A 17,988-nucleotide genomic window follows, 5' to 3' on the forward strand; every position below is an offset into this window, starting at 1 on the left:
GGAACTTGAAAAATAGACAAAACAAGTCAAAGGAAATTCTAATTAGCATACCATTTAGATTTTAGAGACTATTTGGTCCAAATCTCTCATTCTATAGGTGAGAAATTAGGGAAGGGAAGGTTTAAAATCATGTCAGATTCCTATGTAAAGCACAGAAAAGTGAAGGAGAATTTTGATTATATATAGGCTCAAACATAATTCCATCTCTTTTTTGGAGGGCCTGAAACAGGGAGGGAGGCAGGAAGAAATGTTAAGCAATGTTAAATAAGGCTTACCTTATATGAAATGTTAATGTTAGCCTAAAACACACTTGGGAGCGAAGAGGTTTTCCCAGTGGTATCATAGTAAATATTTAACAACCAGCTTTCTGGCCAAACTATATGGCAACAGCTTTGAAATTCAATCTGCATTATCTGCATTAATTATATTATTAATATAAAAGCACTATGCTTTTTCCATCATTTTCTTAAGTCTAGAAAAGTAACAGAAGAACAAATCAAGCCCTGATTTCTAGAATTTTCCAGTTTCTAAGGGAGAAATTCTCACATTGAAAATTTAATATTGAGTCTTCATGAATTAGTTCAAGCTAGCTCCCATGCACACCTGGTTTGTTTTTTTTGTTTTTTGGTTTTTGGTTTTTATTTTTGGTCTGCTTATTTGTTTTGTTTTGTTTTGCTTTTTTCCATTTTGTTCCCGTGGACAGCTAAGCACAAATCAAAATCTGCTGTGCTGGGGAGAAGGACAAGAAATATGTCAGCTATCTTCCTTGTTGAGAGCCCCTTCCCAGACTGAATTTATTTAAACCTGAGGTCTTCAGTTCTAGGCCATGCACTATGTAGAGTTGAAACCACAACCCAAACCTTATTTCTACCCGTGTCTCTTCTACTATATCATACAATATTAGATTCGTTTAAATTATTAATATTTCTTGTCAGTAGGATTTTTGTTTTTCCTTAATGCACATGCTTTATAATAAATCTTACTCATTTTAAAAAATCTCCCACACTCTTGTTTCCTTGATTTATGAATTCCCCCAAATTGGTGCCTCTCACCTAATTCTTTGGCATCTCCTCTCTGTACTTCCATCACACCCCTGTCTTAAATATGTTCAATGGATCAGCTGTGAAAACCTTAGGATTTTTACCCTGACAGCAAATCCATCTCTCTCTCCTTCAAAATAAACTCCACGTGTTACTTAAATGAAATGTACAGTCCCAAGGTAACTGTGGTTTCCCGCCTCTCAATGCTTTTTGTTTGTCTTTGACTATTAGAGAGTTAGATGTTAACTGGAAAGTTGTCTCCAAAAATGCAAGATTAAAAAGGGGATGGGTTTTAGATCCTGTCTTGCTGCTAATCATTGATCAAAAACATTCCAAAATTAATGGCAGGGGGGGGGGGAGATTAAATTTTGTCTTAATGTATTTTGGAATGGGGCAGATGAATGCACTCTACTGATTTTGAACTATGTGAGAAAAGTGGGGTGAAATACACATTTTTACTGACCAAGAAATTGTCAAGATGTTTTGGGGCTTTTGTATAAAACTCAGAACTGCTAAAAAAACTAAATACTACAAACTTGGCTGAATTGTCATCTTGACTGAAGGGGAAGATCATGTCAACCTCAAGACTAATCGGTTAATTATTTTCCAAGTTATAATGGTTTGAATTAATGTTTTGCACATGTGCTATAAAAGTTTTAGTGTTTCAATTGCATCAAGTTATTTAAGGTTATGTAAAGCTCAGGAAAAACTTAGTTAAGATGATTGAGATTATCTGCAGGACACCAAAGCAACCAAGTAAAAAGTGAAAATTTTACTTTAACAAATGGTATCCACTGTATAAATATGTATACATATATTGGATTTAACATATATTTTAACATATTTAGCATGTATTGGACTACTTGTCATCTAGGGGAGGAATGGATGGAAGGAGGGGGAAATTTGGAACAGAAGATTTTGTAAGGTTCAATGTTGAAAAATTACCTATGCATATGATTTGTAAATAAAAAGCTATAATAAAATAATTTTTAAAAAAAGACCTCTAGCAAGGAAACACACACACACACACACACACACACACACACACATACACACATACACACACACACAAAATGGTTATCCTCCCAAAAAGTGTTCAATTATTTTTTTTCAATGAGCTGATGGATTTAACCAGATGTTCTAAAATGGTTAAAGACACAGTTTGTGTTAAAGTCACTTCTTTGGCTCAGGAACTTTTCTTGTTCCATTATTTACTATAACAAATGTTGAAATGTACAGCCCACTCTACACATATGATGCCAATAGTAGAGATTGAAAGCTCACATGGAAAATTGAATTGCATACCCCATCCCCAGTACTAATTTTACATATGATTTTTTTTTAAAAGCGTAAGGATGAGTCACCAACTAGGATGGTAGAAAAGAAAGATTTATTCTGATAGAAATGGACAGTGGTACTTTCCTACATCCTTTGTAGGGTCCCTTTTCTTACTCCACATCCAGAGCAACACCAGGAGTGAATAGCATCCAAGGTGATAAAGGCTCTCTTCTACCAGGATATGGTAGAAATTTGACTATGTGGACCATGAATTTGAACTTAAACAGAACTGCAAAATCATAGGATCTCATAGTTGAAAGGGACTTCAAAGTAGGCTAGGATGATCTATCCATATTCTATAATATCCCCAACAAAAGGTCATTCTCCTTCTGATCAGAGACCTGAAGTAATAGAAGGATAGACTACCTTTCAAGTTAATCCATTCCCTTTTTGGATATCATCAGAAAGTTGCCTAAAGTTGACTCTTCAAATCACACTTATTGATTCTATATCTTCCTTTTGGAACCAAACAGTATGAATGTATTCTTTTTTCCTACCTTCAAGACTCAAGAAAAATATTACATCTCCTTCCCTATAGGCATCAAATGTTCTCTACTTTATTCCTCTGACTTTCACATGGTCTTCAATTATTTCACCAATCTAATTCTGCTCCATTCTGGACATACTCCCTTTGCTGATAATCTTCCTAAAATATGGTATTGTTATTTTAAAATGCAAATAATATATAATCCTGTCAAAGATTGGCTTCTGATCAGGTTGAATTACAAATTTTACCCGAATAATATTTCTTAAGGTATTCAGGCCACTCTCTTTTCATCTTTATTCCCAGCAAGAAAGTACAAAATACCACAAAACATTTGAAAATGAAAAGACAGTCTAATCTATTTGCTCTTTTGAATTCCTTCAACAAAATAAGTTGGGAAATGTTCCTCATTTTTAAAATAGGTTCTTTATAGCATGTGTTAAGGAATAAGCTAAAAAAAAAAGTCATAGAATTGAGGATTAGAAATTGCCTTACAGATTTTGTCCCAATTTGTAATTTCAGGGCCATAGAATCAGAATTTTTGAGTTGGATGGGACACCAAGAATCATCTAATATTGTAGATTTGGAGTTGGAAAGGATAGGTTAGATCAGCTAGTCCAGTCTGAAAGCAGCTAGGTAGCACTGACTCTAGACACAACAAGATTTGAGTTCAAATCCAGCTTCAGACTCTACTAACTGATCAAGGACAAGCCACTGACTGCCTCAGATTCTTCAGCTATAAAATAAGGATTATAATAGCACCAAGTCCCAGAGTTGTTGTGAGGATCAGCGAGCTAATATTTGTAAGGCACTTTACACTGTGCCTAGAACTTAATAAATGCTTATTTCCTTCTTACTCTTCACTTTACAGATGGAAAAACTGAGGCCCCAAACCCCAAAGGTAATTAGTAACAGAGCCAGAATTCTAGACCCAAATGTAGGTCTCACTCTTCTCCAGAACAATAATGCACCATTCTTCCCCTCCCCCTATTTTAAATTGAGGCTCATAGAGAAGTGACTTGCCTGGAAATTAGGTCTTTAGAATTGATTCTCTTGGTCCACTACTCGTTTTGCTACATGAGAAAAACTTACTCTGTTTCAGAAGTTTCTCTTTTAGGGCTCCCACTGAACCTTTTATTACTTAAACTATTTTGTACTTTGATGAAACTACTGTGCTTACAGAGGCCAAAGTAAAATGAGTTAAAAACGGACTTCAAGTATGTGAATGGTTATTTCAAGGGAAAAAAAATATTCTCCAGATGTTTTCCACCTCCTCCCAGGACAGAAAAGGAGGAAATGAGCTTAAAGTTTGGGGAGAGAGGTTTTTTGGAATTTTGGTATTAGGAAGCATATGTTAAGGTAGGGGAGACATGGCAACAGGTTACCCAAGAATGCTGTGAAATCTGCCCTGAGGAACTACTTACTGAAGAGTGGGGTAAGCAATTGTCAGTCTGGAGAGCCTTAAATGCCAAAATAAAGAGTTTATATTTTATTCTAGAAGCAGTGGGGAGCTACTGATGATCTCTGAGAAGGAGATGGACATGATCTCAGCTGTGTGAAGGTTGGATAGAGTCAGGGAGAGACTGGAATCTGGGAGACCATCTGGAAGGCTATTATAATTAGGTAATCTGCTGGGAGAGGAGGGGAAAGTAAATGGAGTTAAAAAGAGGACCATGAAAGTTGTGAAGAAAATAGAATTGTTACTACCTGGGAAGCTAGTGAATCAGAAAGATTTTGTTTTTAAGTCATCAGATCAGAAATAAGCAACTCTGCTACTTATTCTTGAAAATCAGTAGCAGACTTGCTTATTTCAAAAATTTGGAGAAGGGAAAACATCTGATTCCCCAAACTATATACTAGATTGTTTGTTTGTTTTTCATTTAAATTACTTTTGTTAACTTTTGTTTTTACATCATCTATATTTCCTAACATAGCTTCTTCCCAGTGAGCCATCCCTAATAACAAAAAATAGAATAGAGAGAAAAAAAGGCTAATTAGCACGTTGAAATGAATGAGAAGCCTGAGAAACATAGTTTCTGGGTAATTAATAATCAATTTATTAATTAGACTAAGAAATAAACAACAGATTGAGATCAGTGTTTCCCTCGGGAACTAAAGACTATATGACTACTGCCGAATGTTTAAATACCCTGGAAAAGGAGGTGTCTCTGGGAGTAAAACTCAATTCTTATTGATTAACAATTAATGAGAGAATGAATATTATAATTAGAGGTAGGCTTTTTTTTCCTTAATGAGAGGCTGGGGAAAGTGACTTTGATCATCTCAGTTCTCTGAGACAAAAAAGACGGATAATCTAGTCAGACCATCCCCACCTCAGGCAACCTAGACAAAGGGTTGAAATTCACCTAGATTGGATTATCTTTACCCTTTTATTAGAAATAAGCTTTCCCAGTTGGGTGGGATCTCACCTAAGATTAAAGAGAATGTCTCATTGTTAGCTCTTTGTTTCACAAGGACAGGACTTTGAATGAGGAAATAAAAAGAGAAAAAAATAGTTATTAATATAAGAAAGTAATAATTTTTTTAATATCAACCCCACATATTCAATTTTCCATACCTAAAGTCCTCCCCATTTGCAAAGAAAGGAGAAAGCGTCATTCTTCATCTCTTCTTCATATCCAAACTTGGTTATTATAAATACAGAGTTGTTTCTTTTTTGTTCTTAAGACTAATATTTGTTGTAGCCACTATTTTCCTGTTTCTGGTTACTTCATTCTGTATCAATTTGTATCTTTTCCCATGCTTCTCTGATTCTTCCTATTCATCATAGAAAGGGTGTTGTCATTCTCCAGAAAAATTCTAGTCTGAATTATTAAATTGTCAGTTTGTAACCATCTAGAAGAGAAAGAACCCATTAAACTCCATTATGAATTTATTACACACAAGTCATGTCAAACAAATTAGTATGCTAAGACTATCATACTGAAAAAGAAAAAAAAGAAAGAAAAGAAAAAGAAACTTGAGTTCTAGCTTTAATTTGGCCATCTATTCCTCCTAGATCATCAATATCCTCAATTTCCAAGTTGACTAATTCAGCAGCATACAGGCACAAACATATCCTTCATCTCACCAGTAAATCTTCAGCCATTATGATTTGAAATGCTAAAATTACTCTTTCAGATTAAAAGCATTACAATATTCCCTCTGCTTCATTCACTCAGTAAGTCAATCAATTAGCATTTATTAGATGCTCACTCTAAGCACTGGAGATATAAAAGAAAGACCATAAACATCTCTGATTTCAAAAATCTCACAGTCTAATGGAGGAGACAACATACAAACAATTATCCACAAACAAGGTGTGTAGAGGATAAATTGAGGGATCGTTTCAGAGGGAAGGCATTAAGATCAAGAAGGACCTCAAAAAGCTTCTTGAAGAAGATAGAACTTGAGCTTCTTAAGTTTTCCTTTCTTTGAAATCTTGGTCCTAGAGTTAATCAGTTCAATTTTACACTGTTTACTGCCTCTCCTTTGTCATTTTATTACTCAAGCCAATCCAAACCTAGCACTGATTTGACCCCAGCTATATAATATTATTTTATTTCTGTGCTACAAAATATCACTGAAAATAACTGTGCTGAGAGATTTAAATATAAATTTATTTTCTCTAATTTCACCCCTGCATGGCAATCCTTTTACTCTTCCTCAATTATCTCTTTATAGGACAACTCACAGTATCTGTTCTAAATATTCTCTTCTTAAGAAAGCCTTAATCTTAAGCCATCCTCTCTACCTCCTTCCTTTTCAGAGAGGTCCTTGCTTTATTATAAGAGAAAATAAAACCATCTATTCTAAAGTCCATCTTATTCCCAAGTTGATACTTTGAATTCATTCAAAATCATTACCCATTCTCTCCTGCTCTGCTCCAACATCTGAGAAGGCCCCTCTGCCCAAAGCCATCCATCCATTCTTTACCTTAATGATACTAAACTGGTATCCTGGAATCCTACTGGAATGAGTAGTCATATGAAGAAGACATTCTTTGGGGGCAACTAGGTGGCATACTGGCAGAGTACCAGCTCTGAAGTCAGGAGAATCTGAGTTCAAATCTGGTCTCAGACACTTAACACTTCCTAGCTGTGTGACCTTGGGCAAGTCACTTAACCCCAATTGCTTCAGAAAAAAAAAAAAAGTCCTAGAAATTTTGGTTGCCCATAAGCTTGATGGGAGTTATTTTTAATGAAACATTAAAAAAATAATAATAATCCAATATTTAACATGTATGTATATATGCATCTATATATCTACATAGTTATTAGTTTGTATAATTTCCATATCAGGAAAAGCAAAAGTGCCATAGTAGTCTACACTGGTTAGACTACCCAGTTCTGAATGCCACACTTTAAAAAAGAATATTGATAAGCTAAAACACATCCCAAACAGAATTGCCAGGATGGTGACAGATAAGGAAATGATGAGAGATGAGGAATGGTTAGAGGAACTGGCTGTTGAAACTAATAGAAGAGAAAAAAGAAGGGAACACAACAACTGCTTTCATATATTTCAAGAACTATTTATTTTGTATTGCTTTTGGGGGCAGAAGTACTTGGTTGGAATGTTGGATAGAGTACTAGACCTAGAATAAAGATCTAAGTTCAAATCTTCCTTCTGACACTTACTATGTGATGTTGGGCAAGTCACTTAACATCCTACTCTGCCTTATCTATGTTATGGAGATAATAATATAGCCTACATCCAGGATTGATTGGCTTGTTGTGGGAATAAAAAAAGAAATAATATATGTTAAAGCATTTTGCAAATTGTCAAATCACTATTAATAATTAATTGACATTTATTAAAAGCCTATAATATATAATATGATAGGCACAGTGCTAATCCAGAGAGATAGATATATACTAATATACATATATTCATTCAGTATATATATATGTGTGTGTGTGTATACATATATATATGTGTGCATATTATGTATTACCTTTATGCATATGTTCTGTGATAGGCCATAAGCATTTTGTAAGCCTTAAAATGCTTCATGGATATTGGTTACAGGTATTATGTATGGAAACTGACCTATTTACAGATAAGTGCTTAGTCAAAAAAAGTTAGGGCTATTTAAAATTATAAGGATTGGTGTTTTGTGTTTAGGTAATCAGTATGCCTATCTATCCAAGTAGTAACTAGAAGGTATTCAACATTCAAAACCATAGCTTGTGAGCCCTCACTACTGTGATTATATTTAATCCTGAAACACATTAGTTCAAAACAAAATCCTTTTAACTAAACAGCATAGCAGATAAATTAATACAGAAATATCTCCCAAGACACAACTGAGTAAATACTCCCATAATTTAGTACATCACCAATGAGGGGATAGTAGAAATTCATAAAAAAGGTATGTCCAAGGAACACATACTAAAAATATGTGGCCAGGGAATATGCAAAAAGGGAAATATACCTAGAACCTACTTTGCCTGGGCAATTGCATGCCAGATACACATGTAAGAAATATATATGGCCAGAGCACATATAATTCCAGAGCAATTTACTCCTCTGATATTGCAGAACTACTGATATCACAATTCTAATGTTTGAGTGTCATGTCTTAACTTTGTCATTTAAGTTCTATTTGCCTTAGTTCCTCAATTATAAAAATGAGCATAATAATTACACTTACTTTGAAGAACTGTTGTGAGGATCAAATGGGATGTTTAAAAAAAACATTTAGGGGCATCTAGATGGCATAGTGGATAGAGTACTGACCTTAGAGTCAGGAAAAACTGAGTTCAAATCCAGCCCCAGACATATAATATTTCCTAGCTATGTGACCCTGAGCAAGTCACTTAACCTAAATTGCCCCACCAAAAAAAAAAAAGCAAAATGTCTAGCACAAAAAAAAGACATTTTAGAAATGCTAATTTGCTCCCTCCCTTCCTCCCCTCCTGGGCTTTATTGTCTTTTCTGAGTGAGTCATTTTTGTCCTGGTCATTCTGTCTTTTCTCTAAGGAGTATTTTTTGTGGTCATTGTTGGGCTCTAGCTGCCAAGTTGCTCTCTACTGCCAACTAAAAACTTCAAAATACCCACAATAATGTTGTAATATATTCAAAATAAGTATTAGTAAAGAAGGGAAAGGAATATGCATTTATTAAGTACCTAGTATGTGCCAGGTATTGTGCTAAAAGTTTTACAAATGCTATCACATTTGATCTCCACAACAAAACTGGGAGGTGGGTGAACCCTATTTTATGGTTGCAGATACTGAACAGAAAAAGGTCAAGTGATTTTCCCAGCATCACACTATTTGTCATTTTTGACTCTCTGTGACCTCATTTGAAATTTTCTTGACAGAAACAATGGAGTGGTTTGTTGTTTCCTTCTCCAGCTCATTTTACAAATGAGGAAACTGAGGCAAATTGAGTTAAGTGGCTTACCCAAGACCATGTACCTAATAAGGGTCTGAGACTGGATTTGAACTTAGAAGATGAGTCTTCCTGACTCCAGATCTGGCACTCTAACCTCTGTTCCCTTGCATTACTAAAACCCCAGGAGCTCTGGCAGGACAATCAACCCAAATTTACCATGTTCCAGAAGTTGTTTCTGTCATATATGGAAGAGTCATTTAGGCTTTAGTAACTTAGCTGAATTTTTTTCCCATCTCAAACCAACCTAACATTCTTCACTTTTTAATAAAAACCCTGAAAGGTAATTGTTTCATATATGGAGAATACCATGGGTAGATCAAAAATAACATTAAATTTAGAATAACAGAGTGTATGAGCTCAAGTTTTAATTCTTCCATTCATTAGCTATGTAGCCGCCGATGAATTAATTTGGCTTACTTTATTCTCATCAGTAAAAGGATGGGGTTGGATTAAGTGACTTCCAAGTAAATAGGGTTTTTTTCCCCTATCCTTCACTGGTTATTGTTGGGTGATGCTTAAACCTGTTGCTTTCCCATGATGGATCAATGAGTGAACTAGGAAAAAAATTCTATTTGTGATTATATAACTTTTATTACTTGAATTTTTTGGTAGTTTTTGCTAGCTGAAATACAGCAGTTAGAAATTCATTCAAGGAAAGATAATCAGTAAGTTCTATCTCTTATGACTTTATTACTATATTCCCTATTATCTTGGTGAACAAAATGTTACTGAAATGCACAACTTAAAATTACAAAATTGAAAGTTTATCAGTTAGACATCTATTTGTTCCAGTTTTTCAAATAAAAAAGATATCATTATTAAACTTAGAAATATTTCATTTCAATAAGATTTGTAATTGAGACTCCTATTAAGTAGATTAATAAATAGATATCTTCTTGCATTCTTAATATTGTCAAATAATAGGTTGATATACAGGATCCTAAAGGATAGAATAAAAAGAAAATATGAGTCAAGAAAAAAGTGAAAAATCCAGGAAAACAACCTTCCCCCCAAATAAAATTCGAGTTTTCTCTAAATAGTTTTTCTATGATACCAATTTTTAATGTTAAAAATCTGGTTTCCTTTGAACGAATAGTATGACAACTAGAGATCTGAGTTTCATATACTTTAAATGTATCATTATTTTTTGACTTTCAGGATCCATAGGGTATTAAAAAAAAAAAAAAGTCATATTCCCAATGTTAACTGAATACACTCTTTAAAAGAATTCATTGAACAAATTCAATAATATGGATTTAATGCGCCATCTGGTGGTCTTCTACTGAGATTACTATTTCATATACTTAATGAAATACTATGAAATTCCAAGGCAGCTCTTTTCTTTTGCTTTGATGAAAAGGAGATTCATATATGGCACTTTATGGACTTTGTGTACATAAACAAGTGACAATTCAGTGAATATAGTGATAAGTCTGGGATCAGAAACATATGAATTCAAATCTGGTTATCAGACACACTAATTGTATGATCCTTGATAAATCACTTATTTTCTATTTGCCTCAATTTTCTCATCTACAAAATAGGAATAATTATCTCTTAAGATAGTAACAAAGATCAAATGAGATAATATTTATACAAAATCTCTTAGCCCAATTTTAAGTATGATCTTTGTGAATACACTGAGGTGATATTTAAGGCACCATAGTAATGTAAGCGACCTTAACCAGTTTATGAGCTGTCTTCTTCCAACCATAAAAAATCAGTGTGTTGCTATATTAATTACCCAGGGATTATAATATCTGAACTACTTATTAGATAAGGCTTTTCCTGAACGATCAATTTAGCAGCCAACTCACTTCCTTCCTACAGAAACTCACTTAGATAGGAAAGCTTCCCAAAAGACTGCAGTACCAATATTGGTCATCAAAAGACACTCAACCAAATATCTAAACCACTCTCTCCCTACTCTCACCTCAATCTCCATAAGTAATTCAAAACAGCTTTTAGTGGCAGGACTGGCTGGGTTTAAAATTTAGCTAGGAAATAATAAGGAATATCAACACTCTTTAATATGTTCTTTTTTTTTAATGACCCCTAAATCCTAAATCCACAGGACACAATTACTCGGCATACTGTGGCCACATAGTATATTGAACACAGGGAACATGGAAAAAAAATGCCTACAAACCATTAAGCTCTCCTATAGACTTCTTTTTTTTTAACCTCCCTTTTTTTTCTATTGAACTAAATACAAAATGAGAAAAGACAGAATAGAAAAAAGAAATACAGAAAAGAAAAATTTTTAAAGTAAACATTGTCATGTGCCCAGCAGAATATAAAGAAAGATTCAAAATATATAACAATAAATTTCCATTTCAAGAAAACACATATAATAGAAGAAATTATATTCATGAGTGTCCATCTTTTCTTTGCTTCTTTGTAGGTTATTCTTTTGTTCTCTCCTGAGCACTTTTTACTTTATTCTTTTTTTTCCCTTTCATCCCTACACTTCCCCCCAAGGAAGCTATAGCCAAGTGCATATAGATTTATATATACACACACCTATATACACATTCATACCCACCCACAGATTCACAAATATAAACACATATCTATACACACATATCTAAATCTATATGCACAATACCCACACATACTCAGACACATATATATGTATATGCATTTATCCATATGTAAATATTCATCTAAAACAATAATATGGTTGAAATTTAATGTAGATTTCTCTTGATTGAATCTTCAAGTTTGACTTTGTCTAGGATCAATGATTAATAGCCCTACTTTTTTTTCTAATAAATTCTACTGCAGATCCTTGTTTTAATGTTTGTATATATCTCTTATTTCCTATCCCTGCTAATTCTTCTCTTTAATTCTATTTTTTAACTTGTCTTGCTATTATTATTTAACCTTCTCTCACCTATGGAACACTACCTTATCTTGTCTCTTCACTCTTTCCTTCCTTCTTTATTCCATTTGTGTTTATCTACACACCTTAACATACCTTACATTAATCTAAAGACAGTTCTGTACCCACACTTATCTACCCTTCCCATCCCTCTTTATCCCTTTTTCATTATCTATATAACTTGTCTCTGCCAAAAAGCCACACATCTTTCTGTAACTCACTTTATTACATTCCCTTCCTCCTCCCCCCCCCCCCTTATTTCTTCATAGATTTTGAAAAGTACTATACCCTTCATGGTAAATAAGCAGTGTTGCATATTTAACCCATTCCCAATATGAGAAGGTTTTCAAAATGAGCCCTCCTTCCCCCCTCTAATACCTCTATGTCTATTCTCTCTGAACCTCATTTGTATAGCACAATTACTAATTTTTACCTTTTCTTAGACAGTTTTGCTTTTGAGAGTCAAATAATATTCAACTCTGTTCTAATCTTCCTTTTGAGCTAACTCATTACTCATATCAATCTTAAACATATGGTATACATTTCCATGTATAAAACATAAATAATTTATCTGTTAACTTCCTTGAAATTAATCTTTGAGATTGACTCATATGTTAAATGCTCTTTTAATTTAGGTTTTGGAACAAGAGGTTTGGCAATTGTTAATGCTGTAAAGTTACCCATGCATATATCCTGTAAATAAAAGGCTATAATAAAAAAAAAAAAATTTAGGTTTGGTTGAAAAAAAAAGTCCTGGAAATCTGAAAGTTTGTTGAATGTCTATTCTTTTTCATTCAATATTATGGATAATTTTTCCAGATATGATATTTTTTGACCACCATGCCTAGTTCTTCTGATTGTCAGCATATATGATTCCAAGACCTGTGGTCATTTATTGTGACTTTTGATTAGTCCTGCACAATTCTAATTGTAGCTCCAGCATATTTGAGTTATTTTTTTCTTGTTTCTTGAAAAAATTTTGATCTGGGAGTTTCAAAATTTGGCAACAATATTCCTATATGTCTTTCACAAAGGATCTTTTTGAGGTGCTGATCTTGGGTTGTCCCAAGCCTTCTTGATTTTTTACCAGTCTATATTCATCCTTTATATTCATCCTAAGGCATAAATTTGTTCTGTTTGTGGGGAAAATATGGAGAGCTTGAAATTTACTGACCTACTCTACCATCTTCCTAGAATCCTCTCTCCTATAGACTTATACTTCTAATTCATCCTAAGCCATAAATTTGTTCTGTTTTGGGGGAAAATATGGAGAGCTTAAAATTTACTGATCTACTCCCCACCTTCCCAGAATCCTCTCTCCTATAGACTTATACTTCTAATCTTTCTCCAAGTTCCTCTTGCTTATCCTAGTTTTTCAGTGTTTGGCCAGGGAATTCCAAAACCTCATTTTTACCCTATATCAAAGAGGTTGGGGGAAGAAGATTATGTGTCTGAGAACCCCTCTCCAAGCTATATATAAACAAAGGAAAACAAGGGAATCATATTTTTTGATTAAGATGCTATCTACACATTCATCAAGATCATTCTAAATCTAACAGTCTTTGATTCACTAAGCACTTAGGATTAACAAGAGCTCAGTCTTGAGTACTCAGGTCCTTCTCTCCTCCTATATAGATATAAATATAGATATATAAATATAGATATATAAATCTATATATAGATATAGATATAGACATAGATAGTCCTACCTCAGATCTAGAGGTTGTCTCCCCATTGGTCTTAGCTCCTCCTCCTCCTCTGATGCCAATTGCCTCAGATAAAGTCCCAGGTTTCAATATACACTATCTCCTAGCATTTTGTACACCCAAAGTTAACTACCAGTCATTGACATGTGGAACAGAAAGTCTCAATATAATCCAAGTGGTTCTCTTCTGTTAAGATCTTGTATTTTAAGATCAGCACGAGACAGGAATTCAGGTTAGGGGAAAATCGTCAGTCTTTATTCTCAGTGAAGAAGGATCGGAGGTGGAAGAGAATCGGCGATAGCAATGTGTGCAGCTGAGTCAAGAAGCTAGCTCGACCAGCAGCCACACAACCAGCAGCTCAGAGTCTCGAACTCAGCCCAATCTCCCCAAGCTTCTCTTCTTCCCTCTCTGCCTCCACCCACCAAAATCGTCATTTCCTATACAACACATCAGGACTTGCAAGGAGAGTGGGCAGGGACCATTCTTAATCCAATCATGTATATTAATAGAGTATAGCCCAATTATTATCTAGCCTCATGTACTTGGGACCTCAGTGCATCAGCTCAAACCTCAGCCCATTACACTCTTCTCCCTATTCCCAGGAAGTCACCCAGGGCTAACTTAGGGCAAACAGAAGGAAATTCCAGACCTAAGCTTCCATTGGCTAATTTTGTCACTTCCCTGTCTCTTTCAGGAAGCTTCTTGCACATCCTGAGCACTTGCTTAGGACAATTTTACTTATCTGCTCTTTTTCCTTATGATTTATTAGCAAAAATCTCAATCACCTTCAAAACAAAACAAAATGTGTAATTCAAATGGAGAAGAGGGCAATGTACTGGCACAGATTTCATGTTCAAATAGATAAAATTTACTTACAAACAATGTTTTCATAAATCAGACATTTATCAAAAACTATGAATTTATTTATTAAACTTTTCCCTTCGTGGAGAATTCTAAGGTAAATTTTAATTTAATGATTGAAATCTAGTTGAACAATGGTAATTTTTTTTCAACTGTGCAGTTTTACAGATTAGGAAGCTGAAGTCCTTAGAGGTTAAGTAATTATCTGAGATCTTCCAGAATTAATACAAATTAAGGAAATTTTTACTGTAGAATTACAAGATCATAGATTTAGACTTCAGAGACATAGAGTCCACTTCCCTCTATTGCAAGTGAATTAACTGAGCCACAAAGAGATTTGACAGTTCCAAATATCTAAGGCTGAGACAAGACATGGACTTGGTCTTCCTGACTGTAAGTCCAACACTCTATCCATTACTAGCCACCTTAATTTATTCAAAATTATAGTAAAAATGGCATTTAATAAAAATAATAGAAATAATAACATCATCACATTTTCTCCAATTAGGAAGGTTTCTCCTATTCCTCAGTGGCCTTAATTTTTACACTTAACTGACAGAATTGAAGTAACGGAGGCATCCTATTAATAGGCAAAAAAAAATGGCCTTTTTAAAAACTAAATCTCTTCATCTTTGTTGAACTAAACATCTGTTCATCTGAAAAAATATCTTTCAGAGTATTATCATTGTTTCTTTTAAAGCTTTAAATCCCAAATTGGAAGAGATGGTTGGATCTTTTTTAAAGATATTGCTTCTATTTGCCAACCATTGCTTCTATTTTCCAATTCAACCTATTTCTTCATGTAGCATGCAATATTTTATTTCAATTTCCTTTTCCTTTTCCTTTATAGTGACTTCTAGTGGAACTGTAAATTTCTCTGACTTGCTCTTTCAGATTGCCATACCTCCAATAGGATCAATCTTCAGACTTTCACAATGTTGATGTGTCCCTTTCCTTCTACAGGTGATGGCTGTTCCCCTGACCCCTCTTCAGCTACTGGAAGTGGTGATCCTCATTCATCTCAGTTTCATCAGGTCCATTCATGGAGGTGCCTATTATGGGATCAAACAGCTTCCACCTCAAATCCCAGCTCAGATACCCCAATACCAGGCCCTGGGACAACAAGTACCTCACATGGCATTGGGCAAAGATGGACTTCCCATGGGTAAGGAGATGCCCCACATGCAGTATGGCAAAGAATACCCACACCTACCCCAGTATATGAAGGAAATTCCACAGGTGCCCAGGATGGGCAAGGAGGCAGCTCCCAAGAAAAGCAAAGGTAAAATCAATTAATAAGTATTTATTTAGCAACAACTGCATATGAGGCACAGTGCTAGGTGCTAGGGCTATAAATACAGTGAATATGAAGCAATCCTTACTCACAAAACTCTTACATTCTAGTAGAGGTAGGGAGAGAAGTACATATATAAACATATACAGCATACACATAAAGTGAATACACACATACAGAGTAAGTAGTCAAATACATGTTAACTTGGAAGTGAAAAAATTAGCAGAAGGGGGGATCAGAAAATTCTTCGTGCAGATAATGATGCCAGCTAAAACTTAAAGGAAGAGAATGATTCTATGAAGCAGGTTTAAGGAGAAAGTACATTCCAGACATGAAGGAGAACCCCTTGCAAAGGGAGATGGAGTGATGATGAAAGGAGGAAATGAAGAAGAGAAAGATCAATTTGATTGGATTGCCATGTGGAGGGAAAGTACTGTCAAATAAAACTGAAAAGATAGACAAGGAGCCATGTTGTCTAGGACTTCTAAAAGCTAAACAGAAGAGTTTATATTTTATCCTAGAGGCAATAGGAAGCCATTAGAGTTGGTTGAGTAGATCCTTGATGTGGTCTTTCCTTCAGGAAAGTTACCTCGGCTACAAGTATATAGGATGAATTAGAATGGGCTAAGTCAAAATAAATAACAACTTTTAAATTATTTTTTTCAACAGATGTTTCTTAAATGAATGTTTTGGAAAGACTAGTATAAAATGAAGTGTATGGGTACTGGAAAACAAAGATAAATAAGATATTATATCTGCATATAAGATAATGGGGCCCCAGATTTCCTAATCTTAATAAAGGGGAAGGTTGGACTAGAGAGAATCTGAGATCCGTTTGGTTTAGAATTATGACTCTGAAAGTAGAGAGAGTGAGAATAACATATTTTAAATTTTACTTTTTAGTTTTCTGTTCATTCTTATAAAATGCCTACTGAGTGTCAGGCACTACACCCTGCTATACAATTGTACAAAGTATACAATGGTATAAAGTATACAACTGTACAAAGACTTGTAACATAAGACACAATGCTTAAGGGGTTTGCTTTCTTAAAAAAAGAGAAAAAATAGACAATTAATCAACAACCATTTATTAAGATCATATCATGTGCTAGACCTTGTACTAAGAGCTGGAGATATAAGAAAGCTAAAAACACAGTCCCTTCCCTCAAGGAGTTCACAGTCTAATGGCAACTTGATATCCCCATTAGATTGTGAATAATAAGTTGCCAGTTACATACACAACATGCAAATAACACTATACATGCAAGTTTTTTATTGTCTAAATAGAAGAAAAGAAGAGGGAAAGAGAGAGACTAGAAGGCCTTCAGTAGGAGGGTACAATAGAAAAAGGCTACAGGGAGGTACAATAAATAAAACACTGACTCTAGAGTCACAGCATCTAGATTCAAATCCCATCTCTGACAATTATTATTTGGGTGCCCTTGGACACGGCACTTAACCCATCTATACCTCAATTTCTTATTTGTAAAATTAGGTTGTTTATTGGATGACCTCTGAGGTCCCTTCTGGCTCTAGATATAATCCTGTGATCCCTATACTTAAGAGTTTGGAAGATAAAAAATGCATCTTTCTTCCATTTGTTATTTTATTCATTTGTTCATTTTTTTTAGAGCCTACTATCTGCAAGAGATTTTGTTAGCTCCTTTTCAGCTCCCTTTAGTTTTTTTTTTTCCCCAGTCATGTCTGATTCTTCATAACTTCAGTTTTCTTGGCAAGTGGTTTGTAATTTCCTTCTCCGGCATATTTTAGAGATGAGGAAATTGAGGCAGATAGGGTTAAATGATTTGTTCAGATAGCTAATAAATGTCTGACTTGAACTCAAAACATCTTCCTGACTCCAGGACTAGTAGTCTATCTCTGTGTCACTTTGCTGCCCCTAATTGGCTCCCTAGGATTTTTCAAGGAAACTAGATCTCTGCCTTAAGAAGATTACATTCCAATAGAAACGAGGAGATAAG

General features: G+C 34.6%; 1 protein-coding gene and 1 long non-coding RNA gene across 7 annotated transcripts in view; one reads left to right on the forward strand and one right to left on the reverse strand.

Annotated features, from left to right (window-relative positions):
* The window catches only part of LOC116422363, a 59,604-nt gene extending 43,895 nt beyond the window's left edge, over window positions 1-15,709 (reverse strand). Inside the window, exons 1-2 of the long non-coding RNA XR_004232970.1 lie at window positions 15,620-15,709; window positions 5,441-5,718 (exon numbers count right to left, since the gene is read on the reverse strand). This is a non-coding gene — a long non-coding RNA (uncharacterized LOC116422363). The remainder of the gene's footprint in view (window positions 1-5,440; window positions 5,719-15,619) is intronic.
* The window catches only part of COL8A1 (collagen type VIII alpha 1 chain), a 216,808-nt gene that overhangs the window by 191,373 nt on the left and 7,447 nt on the right, over window positions 1-17,988 (forward strand). For 4 of the 6 annotated variants that reach the window (XM_031959554.1, XM_031959556.1, XM_031959557.1 and 1 more), the window contains one exon: window positions 15,679-15,997. In XM_031959554.1, the coding sequence (XP_031815414.1) occupies window positions 15,682-15,997 (316 nt within the window). In that variant the 5' untranslated portion in view covers window positions 15,679-15,681. Of the gene's footprint in view, window positions 1-4,360; window positions 4,486-15,678; window positions 15,998-17,988 lie in introns of all 6 variants that reach the window. The other 2 variants (XM_031959558.1, XM_031959559.1) reach the window with 2 other exon arrangements.

This window comes from Sarcophilus harrisii, chromosome 3 (genome assembly GCF_902635505.1).
Source record: "Sarcophilus harrisii chromosome 3, mSarHar1.11, whole genome shotgun sequence".
In the NCBI taxonomy this organism is placed as follows: Eukaryota; Metazoa; Chordata; class Mammalia; order Dasyuromorphia; family Dasyuridae; genus Sarcophilus; species Sarcophilus harrisii.